The 24050-nt window shown below is 48.7% G+C and overlaps 1 protein-coding gene across 3 annotated transcripts in view; it reads left to right on the top strand.

Annotated features, from left to right (window-relative positions):
• The first annotated feature begins 959 nt into the window (after positions 1-959).
• Positions 960-24050, top strand: part of LOC147014058 (cytoplasmic dynein 1 intermediate chain 2-like) — a 59657-nt gene continuing 36566 nt past the window's right edge. For 2 of the 3 annotated variants that reach the window (XM_085851662.1, XM_085851661.1), the window contains exons 1-3: positions 960-1119; positions 8590-8706; positions 14668-14776. In XM_085851662.1, coding sequence (XP_085707788.1) covers positions 8599-8706; positions 14668-14776 — 217 coding nt within the window. In that variant the 5' untranslated portion in view covers positions 960-1119; positions 8590-8598. Of the gene's footprint in view, positions 1128-8589; positions 8707-14667; positions 14777-24050 lie in introns of all 3 variants that reach the window. The other variant, XM_085851660.1, reaches the window with a different exon arrangement.

Raw genomic sequence — 24050 nt, 5'->3', positions numbered from 1 at the left:
TGCGAATTGTGATCGACGGGGAAATTCGATTTGTGTTAAAAAAAAAACGGCAATTCAGGAATGGAGGGGTTTCAGTACCCATGATGCAGTACGCGGGCGCCATATTGGTTGGCAAGCTAAATAGTGAGAAAAGGTGAAGAAGACCTAACGAGATAGCACTGAAAATCCTCTATAGCCACACCCCCCCCCCCAACAGCACACAAGCCACCGTTTGAGCGATGACATGGCCATCTATTTATTACGAATGCGATTATATGCGTTTTGTTGGATTCCAAACGGAATATTTGATCCTCCCCCCCCCCCATGCCCATCCACGCCCCATTCCTGCGATGCTATCCCCCCCACAAATACTTTCCCTTCTCTCCCCAATTTCCCACAACACGCCCTCTTCTTCCTCGTACTTTTCTCAATCCAAATATTCTCTCACAGGAATACCTGTCCCAGTTCGTCATTAGGAGATCGAAATTTCTTATTTCATTATTGAAAGTTTAACCCTTATCTGGGGGATTCAAACACGAAAATTTATATCTTGAACAAAACACGTCGTGCAGCTCAGAAACACCTTAGAAAGGTATAGCGAGCTTGACAGAATAGCAAGCGGTGCTTATAAATATACACCGCTCGTAATATTATCCCATCATTGCGCCACAGATTTCGACTTAATTTCCCGTAGTTCACTCAATATTGCGCCTCTAATTGTAGAAATTGCTATTCACTTCATAGCAAGTGACTGACGACTGTGAATATAATATAAAAACACGGGAAGCGATTATTGAGATCAATCAGGCCTTGTTCAATGAAACACGCACTGCATACTTATGTTACCTCAGGAAAGTGAGAGATATTTTGGGGTTCTTGTGCTTCTCACTCCATAACCGAACTTTGTGTAAAATTTTAACGAAGGAATTAAAAAAAAAAGAAGAAGAAGAAAAAGAAAACAAAACGAAAGCGAGCGCTGACGTCACGTGGTACACAGGGCGTCAGGGCGGCGGCTCTTTGGACTCTTTGGACTCTTTGGAGGTCCACTTCAAGGAGGTCCACTTTAACGAGGTCCACTTTAACGGTCTCGGAAAACACGTATCGGGAGCCCAAGTTGATTGCAGAAGATTCCGAGAGTTGGTGAGCAGGTAGACGAATGAACCGGCATGAAAGTGCCGTTGATTCCCGCGTATGCAGCTTGATCGTGACGAGGCCTTGTATTTGTTTAATGAGGGGTCTTGACACCAAAAGGGTGAACCGTCTCTGGACCGCGGTTTGCCCTCACGATTCAACATTGACCTCTTCTGTTTGTGTTGTTAACAAGAAGCACATTTACAATCCGCCATCCGACGTGGCCTTGTTGGTGCCGAGTTGAATGGGTTAAACTCCTCCTCATGACTAAGTTGTGATCGGGTGATTATAATCCAGTCGCTGTTGAGTGTGTCTCTATTATTGGATAACAGAGAAGTTCAGGTAAACAAATAACTTCATGTTGGGACAGTTGAGTCGACTTAAAATATGAAAGGGATATGAATAAGCATAAGTTTGAAAGCCTGGCATCCTCAGTTATTGTTAAATGTTAGCTCTCCATACATTGTCACATACAGGATGTAAATGTAGTAAATGTATACATTGTTCACATACAGGATGTAAATGTAGTAAATGTATACATTGTTCACATACAGGATGTAAATCTATACATTGTTCACATACAGGATGTAAATGTATACATTGTTCACATACAGGATGTAAATGTAGTAAATGTACACATTGTTCACATACAGGATGTAAATCTATACATTGTTCACATGCAGGATGTAAATGTAGGAAATGTATACATTGTTCACATGCAGGATGTAAATGTAGTAAATGTATACATTGTTCACATACAGGATGTAAATGTATACATTGTTCACATACAGGATGTAAATGTAGGAAATGTATACATTGTTCACATGCAGGATGTAAATGTAGTAAATGTATACATTGTTCACATACAGGATGTAAATTTATACATTGTTCACATACAGGATGTAAATGTAGTAAATGTATACATTGTTCACATACAGGATGTAAATGTATACATTGTTTACATACAGGATGTAAATGTACACATAGTCACGTACAGTATGGAAATGTACATATGATTCTGTCACGTCCAGGATGTAAATGTACACATTGTCACGTCCAGGATGTAAATGTACACATTGTCACGTACAGGATGTAAATGTAAACATTGTCACGTACAGGATGTAAATGTAAACATTGTCACGTACAGGATGTAAATGTACACATTGTCACGTACAGGATGTAAATGTACACATTGTCACGTACAGGATGTAAATGTACACATTGTCACGTACAGGATGTAAATGTACACATTGTCACGTACAGGATGTAAATGTACACATTGTCACGTACAGGATGTAAATGTACACATTGTCACGTACAGGATGTAAATGTACACATTGTCACGTACAGGATGTAAATGTACACATTGTCACGTACAGGATGTAAATGTACACATTGTCACGTACAGGATGTAAATGTACACATTGTCACGTACAGGATGTAAATGTACACATTGTCACGTACAGGATGTAAATGTACACATTGTCACGTACAGGATGTAAATGTACACATTGTCACGTACAGGATGTAAATGTACACATTGTCACGTACAGGATGTAAATGTACACATTGTCACGTACAGGATGTAAATGTACACATTGTCACGTACAGGATGTAAATGTACACATTGTCACGTACAGGATGTAAATGTACACATTGTCACGTCCAGGATGTAAATGTACACATTGTCACGTCCAGGATGTAAATGTATACATTGTCACGTACAGTATGTAAATGTACACATTGTCACGTCCAGGATGTAAATGTACACATTGTCACTTCCAGGATGTAAATGTACACATTGTCACGTCCAGGATGTAAATGTATACATTGTCACAAAGGGGATGTAAATGTATACATTGTTCACTTATTGTACATTGCCATGTTCTCAGTGCAGAAGCTGAAACTTTGATAAGACTTCTCTAACTACCCAGTGTCGGTAACCAATTGGTTCAGTTCAGGTCTCTCTCTGTCTCTGTCTCTGTCTGTCCGTTCGTCAATCCACAAACGTCAGTTTATGATCGAGGAACAAGTTGATTTAAATATAATGTATTTTGAACACGAATCGAACAGGAACGTGTTGTTTATCAGTATTTTCTTTGCCTCTGAATCCGTCCCGATTGTGCATGTGCAGAGAGAAGTGAGATTATTGTTTTTACTCTGCCTGTGTCTGACAGTCGAACAAAATTGAAAATAACTCCAAACAGGAAACTTCCTGTTTTTAAGGACGTCATAAAGGACACAAACAACAGGCACAAATAACTAATGGAACGTGTTAATGAAGGTGGCGTAAAAGAAACTGTCATTGGTGGTAAATTCCGGAATTAATTAATTTAAACGTCTTTTACAGTCTTTATTTTAATTTAATTATACTAGTGCGGGCCCGTAGGTGTGTGCCCGTAGGTGCGTAAACGACGACTGGATTGGGGCATTTTTTCACCCCCCCTCTCTCTCGCCCCCTCCTCTCTCCCCCTCTCTCGTGCCAGGACCCTCTCTCGTGGGTAAGGCGTGCGAGTATGTGCAGCTTCGTTCCTTCGCTCTCGTAAATGACGACTGGATTGGGGCATTTTTTCAATTAGATCGGACCAACCATATCATAAATGGCCATAACTTGGGAAACACCTGGGAAACAGACTCAGGTCCCCAGCGTCAATTGTGATGTCATATCAAACGAAGAAGAAGAATTGTGACGCCCCCTCTTTCTCGCTCCCCCCTCTCTCTCGCCCCTCTCTCGCCCCCTCTCTCGCCCCCTCTCTCGCCCCCACTCTCGCCCCCACTCTCGCCCCCCACTCTCACCTCCCCTCTCTCGCCCCTCCTCTCTCCCCCTCTCTTGAAATGTGATGCCCCCTCTCTCTCACCCTCTCTCTCCCTCCCCTCTCTTGCCCCCTCTCTTGCCCGCCTCTCTTGCCCGCCTCTCTTGCCCCCCTCTCTTGCCCCCCTCTCTTGCCCCCCTCTCTTGCCCCCTCTCTTGCCCCCTCTCTTGCCCCCTCTCTTGCCCCCTCTCTTGCCCCCCTCTCTTGCCCCCTCTCTTGCCCCCTCTCTTGCCCCCCTCTCTTGCCCCCTCTCTTGCCCCCCTCTCTTGCCCCCTCTCTTGCCCCCTCTCTTGCCCCCTCTCTTGCCCCCCTCTCTTGCCCCCTCTCTTGCCCCCTCTCTTGCCCCCCTCTCTTGCCCCCTCTCTTGCCCCCTCTCTTGCCCCCTCTCTTGCCCCCCTCTCTTGCCCCCTCTCTTGCCCCCCTCTCTTGCCCCCTCTCTTGCCCCCTCTCTTGCCCCCCTCTCTTGCCCCCTCTCTTGCCCCCTCTCTTGCCCCCTCTCTTGCCCCCCTCTCTTGCCCCCTCTCTTGCCCCCTCTCTTGCCCCCCTCTCTTGCCCCCTCTCTTGCCCCCTCTCTTGCCCCCTCTCTTGCCCCCCTCTCTTGCCCCCTCTCTTGCCCCCCTCTCTTGCCCCCCTCTCTTGTCCCCCTCTCTTGCCCCCCTCTCTTGTCCCCCTCTCTTGTCCCCCCTCTCTTGTCCCCCCTCTCTTGTCCCCCCTCTCTTGCCCCCTCTCTTGCCCCCCTCTCTTGCCCCCTCTCTTGCCCCCTCTCTTGCCCCCCTCTCTTGCCCCCCCTCTCTTGCCCCCTCTCTTGCCCCCTGCCCCCTCTCTTGCCCCCCTCTCTTGCCCCCTCTCTTGCCCCCTCTCTTGCCCCCTCTCTTGCCCCCTCTCTTGCCCCCTCTCTTGCCCCCTCTCTTGCCCCCTCTCTTGCCCCCTCTCTTGCCCCCCTCTCTTGCCCCCTCTCTTGCCCCCCTCTCTTGCCCCCCTCTCTTGCCCCCTCTCTTGCCCCCCTCTCTTGCCCCCTCTCTTGCCCCCTCTCTTGCCCCCTCTCTTGCCCCCTCTCTTGCCCCCTCTCTTGCCCCCCTCTCTTGCCCCCTCTCTTGCCCCCCTCTCTTGCCCCCCTCTCTTGCCCCCCTCTCTTGCCCCCCTCTTGTCCCCCCTCTCTTGTCCCCCCTCTCTCTGTCCCCCCCTCTCTTGTCCCCCCCTCCTCTCTCCCCCCTCCTCTCTCCCCCCTCCTCTCTCCGCCCCTCTCTCTCGCCCCCACTCTCAAACCTTAATATCCAACCTCGAAAAGGCACATCCGTGGGTCCCCAGCAATATTCCTGGCAAGTTTTTCAATCAGATCGGACCGTCAATCGTGCAAAAAAAAGTAATAATAAAAAATAAATAAATAAACATTAATTGTGACGTCATTTGTGATGTCATAGCACCGTGTCTTGTCATTGGTCAACAGATAAATGGCCGTAACTTGGGAACCGCCCGTCCGATCGATATCAAACCTCGAAAAAGCACATCCACGGGTCCCCGGCAATATTCCTGGCAAGTTTCGATGAGATCGGACCGGCGGTTGCAGACAGACAGACAGACAGACACACAGAGATTGCTGGAATTATAGATAGACACTTGAACACTGAAGAACAAAAATCACCTCATTATCACTTTCAAAAACCTACGCTTTTGCACTACTTGGACGTGTTAAATGATGTGGTGTGTAAGATGACATCAACAGTGATAATGTCCCAGAATTATTATTTTTTTAATTCGACCTTTAAAAACATTATTTTATTTCAAATGAATATAATACTTGAACACTATTTGTAAGGTGTTCTATGAGCTCTGTAATTGTACTTGTAACTACAATAACATGATTGTTTTCATTTCGTAGTCTGGATATAAACTTTTGATAAAATCAATGTGACCATTATCCCAGCACTGCTCGTTTTGGGTGGTGATCCACGGTCACAACCTGTGGATATCTCTCAATCTCTTGCCTCCAGCAAGTACATGTATTGCTGGATTATCAGTTTACACATATTGTAGGTAAAGTAATTAAAAACATTGCTCAAGGTGAATGGCAAATGTATTCCTGGTAATTGGAGTCAGAATCCAGCAATGAGGTCATTTTTAATGTTAAAATAATAACTTGGATTATTGTCGATAATTAAACGGTGCTGTCAGGCTAGCCCAAGTGAATGCACAACTTGCCTCTCAGCTGTCTAACCTTGGTTTATATCTCGGCCCAGCGATAAATTTGCCAGAGGGTTCCTTCTTCCCATGCAGGGTGAGGCATCGGTCCATTGGAAGGACGTTAAGCTGGGTGTCCTGTTTGCTACTATTATTAGGTTTGCTGGTAGGTGATTAAAAAAAAATGAAAATCCCATCGTGTCTTTTATGAAGACTAGTTAAGTTGTCACCGAGACCTTGAACAAATGATAAATTCCTCCCCAAATCGCCTTCAGTCGAACGTCAGGCCGAGCCATCGAGTTCGTGAAAGACGGGCCGAAAACCTTCCCTTATCGACCCCAGAAGAAGTTTGGAATAGTGTGTGTGTGTGTGTGTGTGTGTGTGTGTGTGTGTGTGTGTGTGTGTGTGTGTGTGTGTGTGTGTGTGTGTGTGTGTGTGTGTGTGTGTGTGTGTGTGTGTGTGTGTGTGTGTGTGTGTGTGTGTGTGTGTGTGTGTGTGTGTGTGTGTGTGTGTGTGTGTGTGTGTTAGCTATTGTGCACACCATTTATGGATGTTGATTATATTTATTTATCTCATTGTGGAATTTGTACACCAATCATTGAATGTGAATTACAAGTACATAAGTGGACAATGGACATTTTATATCTAGTGCATGGGATTTGAACCTTGGTTGAGAGCATCTTGAGCAAAGGGTTCAGATGAGAACTCTAAATGGGCCGAGCCAAGTCTTGACAATTGGCGATTGCATGTTATATTCATGTTTTACACAAGGTATTGGGCAAAGGTACTTGGATTATTACATCTCCCTCCTCCTAACCATCTACCTCCCCCAAAGGTACATCTACTTCCTCCTAACCCCTCACCTGTTATACCCTCTCCTTACCACTCCCATCTTGTCCCTCATCCTACCTCCGCTCTTGGCACCTCTTCACTGTCTTCTGCTTCAATATCAGCTCCTCCTCTGTTGTCCCAAAGTGTGTGGTGTTCTAACATCTGTGGGCTTCATTCTAACTTTACAGACATCTCACACACTCAACCAGTACACTCATCATCACAAACATGCTCCTTCCTTCTTCTCTGCACACCTCCCCCTCTTCCCAACCCCTCAAATCTTGTACCTCCCCTTGCCCACTCCCTTCTTCTCCATACCTCTACCAAATCTCATTCTCCCCCTCTCCCCACCCCACCAACATGTGGCCCTTAATGGAGTTCTCTCATCCCTTCTTCCTGTCCAGGCTGGAGTTCCTCAAGGCAGTATTCTGGGTCCTGTTCTTTTTCTGGTTTTCATCAATGATCTCTTCGACTCTCTGGAAAATCCTCGTTATATGTTTAATGATGACTCCACCCTCTGCCATACCATCTGTCATCCCTCAGACCGGCAAGCAGCAGCCTCTTCACTCTCTGAAGATATGGATAAAAATCACAAACTGGTCCAACATGTAGAATATGTCTTTCAATACTGACAAATCTCACATACTCACCATGTCTCTCCAAAAGGACCGTCTGGAACCCCCCCCCCCGACCCCATCTACTTTCTCAACAATCCTCTTGAAGAAGTCCTTTCATTCAAGCTTCTGGGTCTCACTATCTGCCATGATCTTTCCTGGGAAAGCCACATTTCTAAGCTGGCCTACAAAGCCATTCACCGACTGGACATCCTCCATCGTCGCTGACTGGGTATACATTCTTCACTCTAAGACCACCATCTCTTATCTTCCCCCATCCAAAACCACGATCTTTTCTACCCCCGCTAATCCGCCCCAAACCCACCTCCTTCAAATTCCCTTCTTTCCTTCCTGAAAGTCCCTGTCGTGTCAGGACCTCAAAGTCCCTGTCGTGCCCATCTTGTTTTCCCTGTGTACCCCACCCCATCCCTCTCTCACAGATCTCCTCATGTCTCTCTGTTCCACACCGTTTTTTTTCCTTCCCTCTCCCTCCCCTCTTTTGTCCTGCTCCCCTTGTATGTTCTGTGTGTTAGCTCTCATACGAGCCTCGACAGTGTATAGAAAAAAAATGTCAATTTAATAACTTAACATAATCTGTAATGACCTTCTCCCCTCTGAACCCTACTCCCATCTTTTTAATCACTTGAGGTGAATGTTAATACAAGCCTGAACTGCAGACCAACTCCAATTGTAATTTATCTGCTGTTTTGGAGAATGGCATTTTGATTTTGCTTTGCTGTGTTGTATTTGTTTAAAATGTAAGTATGTCCAGACTCTTTACTCTCGAATGTTTGGTCGGACTGTAAGCCACACTTGCTTTAATACACTGTCACTTTACAGGCCTGTGTATTTGTAACGCTAGACTTCTCTGCGATATTCTGCTAAAGGTTAGTTACCCAGCAATGTGATGCATGGATTGATGAAACCTTCATGAGAGCGAGACAGTTTAGGTTTTTTCATGACCATGCGTCGCTCTCCACTGCTCTCACATTCGATACTTTGGGTCTCTTTGATTCTGATGGTGCGGTTTTACGTGTTTGCAGCGTGGAACTATGTCAGACAAGCACGAGTTGAAAGCGGAACTCGAAAGGAAGAAACAACGGCTTGCACAGATCCGGGAGGAGAAGAAACGCAAAGAGGAAGAGCGCAAAAAGAAAGAGGTGAGGTTGAATGTGCTTTTTTAATTTATTATTATTATTTTTTTTCGGGATTTAAAATTCGTAGTGAAGCTGCCACGTACATCACACATTGACATATAGACAAATGCACGAGACAATATGGGACTATTAGACATGACAAACACAGCCACTGTGGAAGTGCCATCATTTCCTGGGACTCTGGGTACCAGTGACGTCGTAACAATGGCACCGTCTTTTCTCACCACTTTCAACGGGGCATTTCCTAAGGAAGAATTTCCTTCTCCCCATAGACGTCAACCTATGGGGTTTGTCCATGCTGTATCGTTTTACAATCTAAATTCTAGAGGTCAGGCAAGTAAGCAGCACATACTGTTTATGAAGTCTTTGGTGTGACTCGGTCGAAGTTTGAACCACTGACTCCCCAGACTCGGAGCACCGAATCTGGTTTTTCGTTTGCTTCGAGTTAAGATAATCTGTTTTAAATCTGTACATTAAACAGAAGTCAATGCTCATGGAAGATCAAATTAACGACAGCTTGTATTCTTTTTGTCACTACAACAATGACTTCCCTCCAGTTTTTCCCTCATCTTCCAGGTAATCAAATTATTTTGTTATAATGGCTCTTGTTGTTACAACCATAATTTGATTGCATAATACAAGGCAAACAGTGTGGTTAATCGCACGTCTTCCTTTGATCAATACTCATTAGCTTTTGATAATCAAATAAATTGAGTAACACCAAGTATCCAATTAAACAAATATGCAATTTGAGTGCCGGTGACATGTGAACCACGTCACTTGATATCCCACGCACGTGAAGGGAAAAGCGCGTCTGTTTGTCTATCCGTCCGTCCTGTCTACAAACGTCAATTTATGATCGATTGCAGATGGCATTTGAACCTGTGACCCCAGCACGGCCGATGTGCTGAGATCAGTGCACCAGAGATGGTGCCGGATTAAGCTTTTGTGGGCCTGGTGCCAAACAAATTTGTGGGCCCCCATTTGGGGAACCATTTTAAAAGGCAGGAGATTGACATGAAATTTTTCTTTCACACAACACACATCTGCACAGGTTTTATTGACATTCGCAGGCTTAACTTATAGATTGAGGTACCAGCAATGATTGCCTTCGGGCAGAAGAACATGTACACGTGTGACAGCACATGAAATAAACAGGAAATTAATAAATCTGTGTGTGTGTGTGTGTGTGTGTGTGTGTGTGTGTGTGTGTGTGTGTGTGTGTGTGTGTGTGTGTGTGTGTGTGTGTGTGTGTGTGTGTGTGTGTGTGTGTGTGTGTGTGTGTGTGTGTGTGTGTGTGTGTGTGTGTGTGTGTGTGTGTGTGTGAGTTTTTCCTCCATAACTCCAAAACCTTGAAACCAAGCAGCCTGTAACTTTGCATGCATACGAAGGGAACTCCAATGGAGTGCAGGAGTGAAATTGGTATGTTTGGGTTAATTTAAACACCCTTTTCAAGATGATTAATGGCCTTATTTAATTATATCCTTTATTAAGGCTTCATCCTTGGTCACCTCACTGTCCCTTCCATCCATTAGAACCATACTCTGTGCAGAGCGTTGGTGCTGCTTTCGCAGTCTCCTTGGCTATTGGGCACAATCCTGGACGGGTCGCTACTCTGACACAGTATACCAGCATGCTGGCACTCGTTTTGTCGACCTCGGAAGGATGACAGGTCGTGTTAACTGTCCCTTGCTGGGGTCTTAATTAGCCATTGTTTTTTTTTTTTTTGGCCTGCTCAACAATGCCTTGATTTGGAACAGGCTGCAATGGGTTTTTTTCACTTTCGTCACTCATCATCATACCTACTAATTGCTGGAAACGTCACAATGCTTATAAATGCCTGGAGATGCCAGTGTTTGTGGCTTTATTTAATTTCCACCATTGCGATAACCTCTAGAATCTCTTAACCCGAGCCAAATTTCAAAATTTAATATCCAGAATTGACCTTTGAAGCAGTTCCGACTGCTAAAAAGCGTTTGTTTGTCTAATTCGGACATTATTTGACACTCTGGGCATCTCCGGGAGGTGTTTAATATAATATGACCAATGGGTGATCGCTAATCGTTTGCCAAGCCAGCTGCTCCTTATCAACCATTTCGTTGGAATGCTTGCTTGAGTGCTTAAGCCACTTGGCGTATGCTTTACAAGCTGCTTGGATATCTGTTTGCAAGCCATGGTGATACATGGCAAAAGTACCTGCGCCGTCACTCTGCGCCGTCACTGATAAACACAATCAAAAATATATCGATCGACCATCTGCCTGTGTTGCACCCTGCGGTGTCGTGCGGTGCCAAGCCTGCCATTCCTTATCAACGGATGGATATATGGATGGAGGAATGGAAGGGGTGGATGTATGGATGAAGGGAAGAAAGGAATGGAGGGAAGGGATTGATATAAAGGATGGATGGAGGGAAGGGATTGATATTGCTGCGGTTCTTGGAACCGCATGCATACAACAGATAGGTGTCCCAAGACAGTTATTCCATTATTGTACGTGTCGATAGTTCCCTTCCTTTTGTTTAGCGGAACAACGGGGAGTGCGTTGCGATGATTTAATAGTTAGGGTTGCTAAATCATTTTCTTTTCATCCCCACCCTTTTTCTTTTTCTTTCCTTGGATAAATCAGTCACGTACGCTTTCGAAGGATCTGCTGTATTCGGAGTCTCATTCCCGGGCGAGCCAGAAACCCAACACATGCTTGCCCCTCGTCTCGTTTACCACAGCGTGTAGCACGGCCAGCACGATGCCCACGCTGCACGAAACGCGTGCTTGCCCCTCGTCTCGTTTACCACAGCGTGTAGCACGACGATCCACGGTACCCTCTGCCCTGCTTGCCCCCTCGTCTCATTTACCACAGCGTACCGTCCTTCACCTGACACGACGTGCGGTCCACAATGACCCGAGATCTCAGAGCGAACACCCCCGGGATCCGCAAGCTGCTCCGATAGAGGATACGTGGTTGGTCCGGGAGGTTCTCCGGAAGACCGCAGGTCCATGGTCGGTTCACCCGAAGACAAGGGGTCCAGACCCGATGAAGATTTACTTGTGATTCGCGTGCCGATTTCGGTGTGGGCAATTCGTGTCATGTCATGGGGTCGGAGCGAGGTGTGTTCACTGCCTGGGGTGGCCTTGCCGGAAACGAAGTGAGGCGGTTTCCGGCCAAAGCTGGTGGCCACAGGAGGGGTCGGGGCCAATCGAAGTGCCCGATTCGGGCGATGACGTTTAATTTGGCATGACCCCCTCCCCCTGAGCTTCAGCCCTATAAAAGATGGAGAAACTCCTCTGTCTGGTAGCAGTGTGGTGTGTGTTCACGCTGTGTCTCTTGTTTCTCGACTCCGCCTTCTAGTCTCCGCCCACGCCTCACCTCGTCCACCAGCCTGCCTGGTCCCACCCACGACTCTACCCTCGCACTCTGGACTCCACTCTTCTCCACTCAAGCTCCTCCTTCACAACACAGGCTCCGCACATGCGACTTGGGCCAGAGACAACGCAACTACTGTCGGGTACCACACCACGGAGCATCCCCCCGCGAAATGTATTGGTGGCGGGTCGTGCCATCGGACGCCCAGGCCCCGAGAGCATAACCTCAACTCCCTTCCCTCCTTGATTGCAAAAGTCCCTTCTCATTGGGGTTTCTTTTTCTGTATGTGTGTCTGAGTGTGCTGGTGCCTGTCTTCTAAGTTAGTCTGGGGAAGATCATTATTGTCATTATTGTTATTAATTTCACATCAAGTCTGCTCTGTGTCTGCTTTCGTAAGTTGCTTGCATTATTGTCGCACCACACCTCTCTCCCCATCCCTGCGTTACATACCCCAATAAATCTTTGTCATCCCACATACTTTTCCTCGCTTGCTTGTTAATAAATAATTGTCATTCGGAATGTTCCCTGCTCGTTTTTGTCTTTTCTCCCATTGGTCCAGCATGGTTCGAATCTAAGTTTAGCCAGTCTTTATTCCCAACGATCCGTTCCTTCTTGCCGGTACGTCCTTGGCAGTCGCTCGGATGCATCCGATCCGGTTCGGACAAGGCGTACCGAGGGCGTGGTTCCCCGGTAATCAAACCACGCGGTTAATTAGGTAACCCGATTCCATGGACAGGAGGACCCTAGGTCATGCGGTTGAGTTATTAGCATCCACGGTCGGTTAAGCGACCCGCCGCATCACGGAATTATCCGTGAGCGACGGCCTACAATTCCGGGGAGTCTGGTGGGAATCGACGTAGCTTCCCCCACCTAGTGGTCTTCTCACCCGACCCCACCGGCCTGCAACAATATAAAGGATGGATGGAACAAATCGACGTTTGTTAGCCATGGCGAGAGAGTAGACAGCAGTGAAATGACTTTTTATCACAGTTTTTGTCGTTTTTGAAAACAAAATTACAAATTGACATTCAAGACAATGTTAGGTGATAATGTAAATGAAGTACATAGAGGCATGTGTTCTTTTGCATATTTATACACCTTTCAAATAGTTTGCCTGATATTGGCTTTCTGGTTCGGGTGGTGGGCTTTGAATCCAAGGGTCCTGAGTTCAAATCCTGCTCAGCTATTGAAGTAATACCAGGTGGGGTTAACTCGGCCTGTCATCCTTCTGAGGTCAACAAAATGAGTGCCAGCTTGCTGGTATACTGTGTCGGAGTGGCAACCCGTCCAGGATTGTGCTCAATAGCCAAGGAAACTGCTTAAGCAGCACCAACGCTCTGCACAGAGTGTGATCCCAATCTCCTCCTCTCAAAAATAGTTTGATTTTTAAATAGTAACATGGGTCATTATGGGCCCTTTCTGAGTGAGGGCCTGGTGCTGAGGTGCTCTTGTCAACCCAGCCCTGCCAACAGATCAATCTTAAGACGATATCGTATGTAAGTTTGTTAAAATGGTGTTTGTTATGTATTTGGCATCATAAGCAAGTTTGAAGTGAGTCATGTATACTTAGTGAGTCATTCTCAATGTTTTAGACTGTGATTGTGTTGCCTTACAAACTTTAGGTGTTTGGAGTGATGTATTTTTTTCCAGGTCATTTGCAGACCTGAGGCACGGCAACAAAGCAACACTCTGAGCGACGCAAACCTCTTTAACCTGTGTTACAAAACAGCAATCCATTGGTACAAAATAATAACAGTATTGATTAGCTTTCCTCCACCCAGCAGGTCAACAATGTGGACTTGCTGCACTCGCGATGGGCCATGACCTTTGACGTGCCTTTGACATCACCAACTTTGTTCTCTTGACATCTCTTGCCCCTCTCCCTCATCGCCTCCCCCCCACCCCACCCCAATTCTCCTCTTTTGGAGTTTGTCTTATTCATTTGATATCTTTCCATATGAGCAAGTGATTCAATACTGTAATATGGGGTAAAATATGCCTTATCATTTTGCCCCTTCTCATAAATGTGTGCATGTTGTGAATGCATTTCTTTTGACAAAATTTTATATTTGCAGTACAAATCGATTAATATCAAATTCATGAAAAAAATTTGCTTCAAATGAACGGCAGCATTGGAATGGACATCCACTGCACCCCACAAACACGACAAAGGAAATGATAATTAGCAATAAAATCTCGCTGTTAAATAATCGACCTCACCACATTTCAGTGCTCAGAGGCTAAACCTATAACCCTTATGGGCTGCCTCAAGCATGCATGGTAAGATGTAATTTAGTGTTAACTGAGATCTCCTAAACTGCTGGCACATGCATTTATGTTTGTTTTTTGGTTCAGTTTCAATGCATAGCGTCTCTTGCTTTTTTTATTTTGTCCAGAGGCTTGTGACTCGTGTTACAGTTTAATTTATCGTATGCTGAAAGGCGTGATCGTTTATGGTGGCTTCGTTTGCTCCCACCTAATATATCGACCAACACCACCTTGCAGGGGTGGAGAACAAAATAGTCAGCTGGAGTGTCTTTAGTGAAAAAAAGAGGGAATATTGTCTTGCACTGCCATTTATCAAATTGATATCTGTGTTGCAGGTAGAGCAGAAACAAGAGCTCGCACATGATGAGAGCACCTTGGACAAGAAACGCCGGGAAACGGATGCACTTCTGCAGAGCTTTGGGATCCCAGCGGAAGCTTCGATTGGTGAAAATCCCTCTCCCATTCGCTTCGGGTCAAATTTAATTCCGTTATTTTGGATCTCCTTCCACCTTCCACAACTATTTTGTATATATATATATATATATATATATATATATATATATATATATATATATATATATATATATATATATATATATATATATATATATATATATATATTGTTGCGGATTCGCGCCCGCCGGCGTGCGAACGGCCACGTAACTCGAATCGCGGAACGTCGCCCACCGGACGGACAATCCAGTCGTGACCCTCTCGGACTAACGCCGGGAACCAGTCACGGGTGGACCTTTCGGTCTCACCGTGATCGTGCCAATCGGCCCCCGCGTGGGATAGGGTTGCTCGCCAAATTCGACCTACCTAAGTACCCACACGGAGGGTAGACCGGGCGATCGCACCTCGCCGCAGGTCGACTTCGGACACGGGCCACTTTAAGCGACCCGTTCCGTACTATCGGGATAACCGAGCGGTGTTATTCGTCGGCCTCGACGGTTCGATTAATTATCGGGCGTCTTAGCCCATGACCAACCCTTTACGTGAAGCAAGATGGGGATTCAATGAAAGAAATGACGAAGCGAAGCGGGAAAACAGTTCAACAATAAGCACATTTATTTCGCGATGAACGGAAAGCACACATATACAATTCCACCAAAAGCACATGTAAAAGAAGAAGACAATGCAATATTACACAAAAAGCAAATGCAACAATGCAGATCTATCCGATTACCAGGCACATGGCAACACTTATACAATTTTACTTCACAGACGGCGCCGACAACACATATTCCCAAAGCAAAAGAAAAGAGAACCACCCTCCAGGATGAGGGGGGTAGGCAGGCCTGGGGCCGAGACCGTGTCGGGCCTACCCGTCTGTTGAGACGCGGAGCGGCGGTGGTGCCTCAACTCCGCGGGCCTCGCGGACAGTGTCTGGTAGGGGGTGGGAAGGGGGCCCCCTTTGTCGCACTATCTCAGCGCGGGGGGAAACAGGAGGGGGTTGCTGATGCTCGGGGAAAGGAGGATATAACCCTGTCTCGGGTCCCGCGGCGAGCGTCTCCTCCTCCACCTCGGTCGCGTTGCTGGCCTCTCCCTGTGCCGCTCCCGGCACCGACGCGAGCACCCCCTCGTCCGCCTTCGCCGCCGTCACCTCTCCACAGCTCCGTCCTCTTCACTCCGACTAGTACCACTTCTTTCCCGCTCCACCGACGACTCTCTTGAATTCCGCACACTCAACTCAACTTCCAACTCAACTCTTACTCAACTTCCAACTGAACTCTTACTCCACTTCCAACTGAACTGCCCTCGACTGACGAACGCAGTCGTTTTTATAAGCCCCGTGGCTTCGCTCTTTCACCCTTGACCCTTTGCCTCCGACCCTTCACCTGGCTCCCCATTGGCCCGAGGAAAAGTGGGCGTGAATGCTTTTTGATCCATGAATTTGCATATAGCGACCACCCTCCAACGCCCTGGAGGCGGGGCCAAATCGCCCCTCGCTCACCGATTGGACGGAACAAAAGTGGGCGTGAGTCGTTTTTGATCCGTTTTTCTGCGGAAAGTCCGTGATGTTTTTGAACACGCTGCTCGTTGCGCGCCCCGCACGAGTCCAGCATCGGTGCCCACGAGTGGCGCGAGATGACGGTGATGCGATGGTGGCGAGTTGTGACGGTAAAGGTCGTGGCGGTTGTGGTGAAGTGGCGTTGTGGTTGTTGTGATGGCCGCGTTGTGGTTGGTGGTTGTTGTGTGATGGCTGTTGAGACGTGGTTGGTGGTGGTAATAATGGCGGCTGGTCCAAAATAAAGATAGTAAAAGAAAAACGGCTATCCTGAAGAGTCGCAACCCGCATGAATGACATTTATTCCCTCTAGACAACGGGTTTGGGCCTAACTACACATATACTTACCGAGATATCTCACCTAAGGGACCTGAATGGTGGTTTGTGAATTTCGTCAACCACAACAATATATATATATATATATATATATATATATATATATATATATATATATATATATATATATATATATATATATATATATATATATATATATTGTCACGGATCTTGAAACCACAAGCATTCAACATGCAGATGTCCCAAAAGTCAGTTATGTCGTTAAGTATGTGTGTAGTCAGATCCCCTTCCTTTTGTCTAGTGGGAGAATCAAAGGTGTGCGTTGCAATTTCTTTTGGTTAGGTTATTACATCTAACAACTATCCCATCCTCCGTCACGATCCACCGCCAACCGGCTGCCTTCTCGCACCCTGACGTGCCGAGGCGGGATCTCGCGGTTCCAGTTTCTCGGCTTCCACAAACGTAACTCTTTCACAACGACCTTTGCAACATTGATACCGTTGCTCAACAAATATGAACCAGCGTGGAAGAGTGGGTGGGGTTTCCCAGCAGGGGCCGAAACTCCGCCCAGAAAGGGCGAACCCATAGGAGCCTGTTCAATCGGGGCGGGGAGTGACGTCTGTTCAAGCGAGCCCCACCCCGTTGAGGGAGGTCCATAAATTCCTGAGGAGTCTCTGAGGAAGGGGTTGTTCTGAGGTTTTTGACAGTGTTGTGGTGGTTGAGAGTCAAGTGAGGAAGAAGGGTCTTGGAGGAAGTTCTCCACGGGTTTCTGACAAGGTTTTAGATAGGGCTCTGAGGGTTGCTGTTGAGTGTGCAGTTCTTTTGAAGCGGAGGGTTCAGCAGAAAGTCGTGAAGGCGGTGAACGTGTCTCTGCTGGCCCTCGACAAGGAAAAGAAAGAGCGACCCTGACCCCCCTCCGTGGACCCCGCTATTCACCACCTCGAGCTCCGCCACGAACCACAAGTTCCACACGTGCGACTGGGGACCAAACCAACGACCATTATCAGGTGCCGCACTACGGAGCACCCCCTTCCTCCGACGGTCAGGTACCCAGCTGTACTCTAACCCCCAGCTCGTCTCTCTTCGGCTGCGAGGGTCCAATAAAGAACTCTGGGTTTATTTGCATTTGTGTGTGTGTCTGCGTGTGGGCCCGTCTTTTAAGTAGAAACTGTTTAAGTGTTTGATTTTGATCATTGTAAATATTACTTGCATATCCGCGTTAAGTCGTCCCTGTGTCTTTTTATTGTAAACTAGTGCGGGCCCGTAGGTGTGTGGCCGTACGTGCAAAAAAAAAAGGAAAAAAAAAAGAACAATTGTGACGTCATCCGTGACGTCATAGCACCATGTCCTGTCATGGGTTGGCAAATAAATGGCCGTAACTTGGGAACCGCTCGTCCGATTAATATCAAACCTTGAAAAGGCACATCCACATGACCCCAGCAATATTCCTGGCAAGTTTCAATCAGATCGGACCAGTGGTTGTCGAAACGGCGGTCACACACACACACACACACATATTGCTGGAATTATAGATAGATAAACAATTGTAGAAATGTCCCCAGTTCGTTTCCGTCCTTTCTTGGATTGGTCCAGCATGGTTCGGATCTGAGTTTAGGCGGGGTTTTATCCCCGGTAATCGGACAATTGGAGCCGGGACGTCCTGGGCAGGCCCGCTCGACTGCATCCGAGCCAGAAAGGTGGGTGGCAGAGTGGTAGTCGGTAGGTGTAATTTTACCGCTGCCGGAAGAGTGAATCCGGTTCGGCCAAGCGTTCTGAGGGTGTGGATCCCCGGTTACCGAGACCGCGTGGTTACTTAGGTACATTGGATGTAGACAAAATAACTCTACGCCACGCAGTCGAGATATTGGCGTTCCACAGTCGGTTAAATGATCCACCGGCTCGCGGAGTTATCCGAGCGACGGCCTACAATTCCGGGGAGTCTGGTGGAGGCGACGCAACTTTCCCCACCTCGTGGTTGTTCTCGCCACTGACTCCCGCCCCACAACTATATATATATATATATATATATATCTATATATTGTTACGGTTGTGGAAATTCACAGAACACCATTCAGGTTCCCCAGAGGTCAGTTATTTCGGTGTGTGTTCCAGGTTAGATTTCCCCACCAATGTGTAACGGGAATTATTCGTGTGCCAGGCTGTGCACCTTTGAGGTAGTGTTATTCTTTTCTATCTTTATTTTAAAACAAAAACATCGTCACAACAACAACAACCCACGGCCGCGTTTTGACGGTGATCTCCAACACGGCCGCGTTCGGCGGTGATCTCCAACACGGCCGCGTTCGGCGGTGATCTCCAACACGGCCGCGTTCGGCGGTGATCTCCAACACGGCCGCGTTCGGCGGTGATCTCCAACACGGCCGCGTTCGGCGGTGATCTCCAACACGGCCGCGTTCGGCGGTGATCTCCAACACGGCCGCGTTCGGCGGTGATCTCCAACACGGCCGCGTTCGGCGGTGATCTCCAACACGGCCGCGTTCGGCGGTGATCTCCAACACGGCCGCGTTCGGCGGTGATCTCCAACACGGCCGCGTTCGGCGGTGATCTCCAACACGGCCGCGTTCGACGGTGATCTCCAACACGGCCGCGTTCGACGGTGATCTCCAACACGGCCGCGTTCGACGGTGATCTCCAACACGGCCGCGTTCGACGGTGATCTCCAACACGGCCGCGTTCGACGGTGATCTCCAACACGGCCGCGTTCGACGGTGATCTCCAACACGGCCGCGTTCGACGGTGATCTCCAACACGGCCGCGTTCGACGGTGATCTCCAACACGGCCGCGTTCGACGGTGATCTCCAACACGGCCGCGTTCGACGGTGATCTCCAACACGGCCGCGTTCGACGGTGATCTCCAACACGGCCGCGTTCGACGGTGATCTCCAACACGGCCGCGTTCGACGGTGATCTCCAACACGGCCGCGTTCGACGGTGATCTCCAACACGGCCGCGTTCGACGGTGATCTCCAACACGGCCGCGTTCGACGGTGATCTCCAACACGGCCGCGTTCGACGGTGATCTCCAACACGGCCGCGTTCGACGGTGATCTCCAACACGGCCGCGTTCGACGGTGATCTCCAACACGGCCGCGTTCGACGGTGATCTCCAACACGGCCGCGTTCGACGGTGATCTCCAACACGGCCGCGTTCGACGGTGATCTCCAACACGGCCGCGTTCGACGGTGATCTCCAACACGGCCGCGTTCGACGGTGATCTCCAACACGGCCGCGTTCGACGGTGATCTCCAACACGGCCGCGTTCGACGGTGATCTCCAACACGGCCGCGTTCGACGGTGATCTCCAACACGGCCGCGTTCGACGGTGATCTCCAACACGGCCGCGTTCGACGGTGATCTCCAACACGGCCGCGTTCGACGGTGATCTCCAACACGGCCGCGTTCGACGGTGATCTCCAACACGGCCGCGTTCGACGGTGATCTCCAACACGGCCGCGTTCGACGGTGATCTCCAACACGGCCGCGTTCGACGGTGATCTCCAACACGGCCGCGTTCGACGGTGATCTCCAACACGGCCGCGTTCGACGGTGATCTCCAACACGGCCGCGTTCGACGGTGATCTCCAACACGGCCGCGTTCGACGGTGATCTCCAACACGGCCGCGTTCGACGGTGATCTCCAACACGGCCGCGTTCGACGGTGATCTCCAACACGGCCGCGTTCGACGGTGATCTCCAACACGGCCGCGTTCGACGGTGATCTCCAACACGGCCGCGTTCGACGGTGATCTCCAACACGGCCGCGTTCGACGGTGATCTCCAACACGGCCGCGTTCGACGGTGATCTCCAACACGGCCGCGTTCGACGGTGATCTCCAACACGGCCGCGTTCGACGGTGATCTCCAACACGGCCGCGTTCGACGGTGATCTCCAACACGGCCGCGTTCGACGGTGATCTCCAACACGGCCGCGTTCGACGGTGATCTCCAACACGGCCGCGTTTGATGGCAAGATCGGATCAAAACGGCATTCCCCTCTGAAAGAGCTGGCCAATCAGAAGTGAGAGGGGCGGATCCAGCCTGGGTGAAGGTTCAAAGGTGGAAAGGGGGAGGGCGCTGATTTCAGATGGTGAAACCCAGAGCGACCCTCCCCTTGGGGCTATAAAAAGCCACGTTTGCTCCCCAACAAGCAGTTGGAGTTGAGCTGGCAGTCGGGAGAGAGCGCTTGAGTTGAGCGCTGCAGTTGAGTTGGCGTGGGGAGCTCGGAGGCAGTGGAAAGCTGGTTGCTTCGAGTTCGTGCTGCGCTGGAGTTCGTGGCTTGCGGTCGGCGGTGGGAGTGGAGAGACGCCTCGTTGAGAGCTGGAGAGTTCGCAGTTTGGGCAGTTGGTTCGCTGGGGGTTTGCCGGCGTGACCAGAGGGCCTGAGTCGAGACCCATTCACTCCTCCAGCGCGTCATCGGCTCACCCAGGCCGCAGTGGAGGCCGGTCGACCAAGGGAGCCAGACGGAGCTCGGGGGTCCGGGCAAAGACACCGAGGGTCGCCGGACCAGGACCCAGCGAGTTACTACGAGGGTGGCTAGGTAGCCCGCTTGGTCTCTCGGAGCCCCTTCGGTCATCCCGGCTCTGAGTAATCATAAAGGCTCACGAGCCCGGTTCTTTCTTTCTGGGGTATTGGATGAAAGTCTGTGGTGCCTTGTCTACCTAAGTAGAACTGATTAAGTGCATGACTGTGTACATGATAATAGGCATCGGCTGTAGGCTTTTTGCTCGTGTCTTGTCCCCATCCCCCCATTCATTGCATATGTGCATTTAAAATAAATACCCCTATTGTTTGAATGTTAACCTGCTCGTTGTCACTTTCTGCAATTGACTGCCATGATGCATTCGGAATATTAGCTGGCTGATTATAAGCCGATAAAACATACATCTGGTCCGACGGGACTTGGCGATATAAAACCGCTCGGCAATCGCATACGGAACAAGCTGCTTAAGTGGCTCGTTTTCATGCAGGCCCTGTCGAGGTATAAACTCCCGGCATTTCTGTGCGCGCGAATAGTTAGGTATATCGACAATTCGGCGATTGACCCTGTAGCGTGTGTACAGAAGAGTTGGCTGGTTTATGGTGTGTTAACAACACCCGTAGCTGGGTTTCGGCGTTGATCCGGAAGCTGCGACTCGATTGCCACGTTCGGTGGGCGCGCACGGCCGCAATTGGGCTAACAGCGGTCGTCCGCATGCCGGACGGGCGGAAATCTACAACAATATGTATATATATATATATATATATATATATATATATATATATATATATATATATATATATATATATATATATATATATATATATATATATATATATACACATATTGTTACGGATCTGGAAACAATATGCATTCAAACATACAGATGTCCCAAGAGTCAGTTATTCCATTAACTACATGTGAGACAGGTCCCTTCCTCTTGTCTAGTGGGAGAATCAAAGGTGTGCGTTGTGATGTCCTTTTAGGTCGGTTATTTCATCTAACGACCCTCCAACGAACAACCATGGTACCTTCCAGCGCTTGCAACCCTCGCCTCGCTGGCCACAGAATACGGGGCAAAAAAAGCGTCCAGTCCGCAGGTGCTGTTCGGTTTCTCCAAGCGCTCTAATTCTTTCTTGTCGAGTCCACACGCTTGGAGTGGGCAGGCCTCGCCGATGCCTGGCCGAGGCCCCGCCCAGAAAAGGGCGGACCCATGGGAGCCCCATCCAATCAGGGCAGACGGTGACGTCTGTTTCACCGAGCTCCCGCCCTGTTTGGGGAGGTCCGTAAAAAGACGACACCATCCTCAGTGCAAGAGGAGTCTCAAGAGTAAAAGTTTCTTTGGAGGAGTTGAGTTGGTTGGTGTGCGTCGTGCGGTTTTGAGCTGGAGTTCTGCATTTGGCTGGCGTTCGTTGGAGTTTTCCTGGGTCCCGTCCGTGACCCTGATCTCCGCCCTGGGACTCCGACTGCTCCGCTCGGGTTTCTCCACGGGCACTAGTCCCACGCGTGTGACTGTAGGCTGAACCGCACGACCATTAGCAGGTGCCGCACCACGAAGCACTCCCTCCCTTCAACGTGCAGGTACCCAAGCAAACTGCGACCCCCCAGCTTGTCTCTCCCTCTCTGGCTGCGGGGGTCTTTTAATAAATCATCTGAGTGTGCGTCTGAGTGTGTGGGCCCGTCTTGTAATTAGAAACTGTGTAAGTGTTCTTGAACATTGCAAATTCACACCAGTATATTCCGCGATAAGTCTTGCTCTGTGTCTTCTTTATTGTAAATAAATTACTGCAAAAATGTTCCGAGTTAGTTTCCGTCCTTTCTTTCATTGGTCCAGCATGGTTCGGATCTGAGTTTAGCCAGGTCTTTGTTCCCGTTAATCTGCTCATCCTAGCCATCACGGCTTTGGCAGTTCCACTCGACTGCACCCGAACCGGAGTTGGCAATCGGTCGTTGGAACTCTACCGCAGTCAGTAGAGTGACCCGGTTTGAGCAAGACGTGCCAAGGGCGTGGTTCCCCGGTAGACGACACCGCGTAGTTAATTAGGTAAATTGGTTCCAGACAAAAAGACCCTACGCTACGTGGTGGAGGTATTGGCGTTCCACGGTCGGTTCAGTGACCCGCCGGCTCACGGAATTATCGGAGCGACTGCTTCCAATTCCGGCGAGTCTGGTGGGAGACGACGTAACCTTCCCCACCTAGCGGTCGTTCTCGCCACCGACCTCCAGCCCGCAACAATATATAATGATCATGGAGTGATGGATGATTATTCTTACATTATATATTGACAATAAAAAGTGTCTTGCTGCCATTGTTCGATTCCGTTGTCATGTGCTGCCATACATCTCTTAAGCTGATGTCTGATTGAATGACAAGTCTGTGGTTCTCAACCTTCTTGGGCATGCAGACCACTACGTATGACTATCGTAGTGATTCGCACAATTATCATTACTAGCAGAGTACCCTCCCTCCGAGCGATATTGTTCCAAGAATACAGCACTTTCTTCTGACACATACCTTTATTTGGGCAGTGTATAGGCAACTGACAGCTGCCTCCGTCGATCCCGAAAATAAAATAATAACCCGGGTTACGTGTATGAAGCAAAAACATATCTACTGCTTATAATTCAAAACGCCATGCTGTGCTGGAAAATGTGGGGGCAGGATACTGTACTGTTAAGGGTGGGGACTTCACCAAATACCCTCTCTTACCTGGAGCCATGTGTACTTACACGATGCACATTTACATGGAGAATTTGCATTCCCCACCCCTCCCCCTTCCCCACGACGAACTGCAAAGATAGACACCCCTGTATACTAATTGGGGTCATGCTGATCCTATGTAGCAAGTCTGGATGTTCATCAGCCCAGAATTGTAGGAGTAGCGCGCGCGCACACACACACACACACACACA

This window comes from Eptatretus burgeri, chromosome 13 (genome assembly GCF_056783735.1).
Source record: "Eptatretus burgeri isolate ZD-2024b chromosome 13, Ebu_testis_v1, whole genome shotgun sequence".
In the NCBI taxonomy this organism is placed as follows: Eukaryota; Metazoa; Chordata; class Myxini; order Myxiniformes; family Myxinidae; genus Eptatretus; species Eptatretus burgeri.
This window is presented reverse-complemented; position numbering and strand designations above follow the sequence as displayed.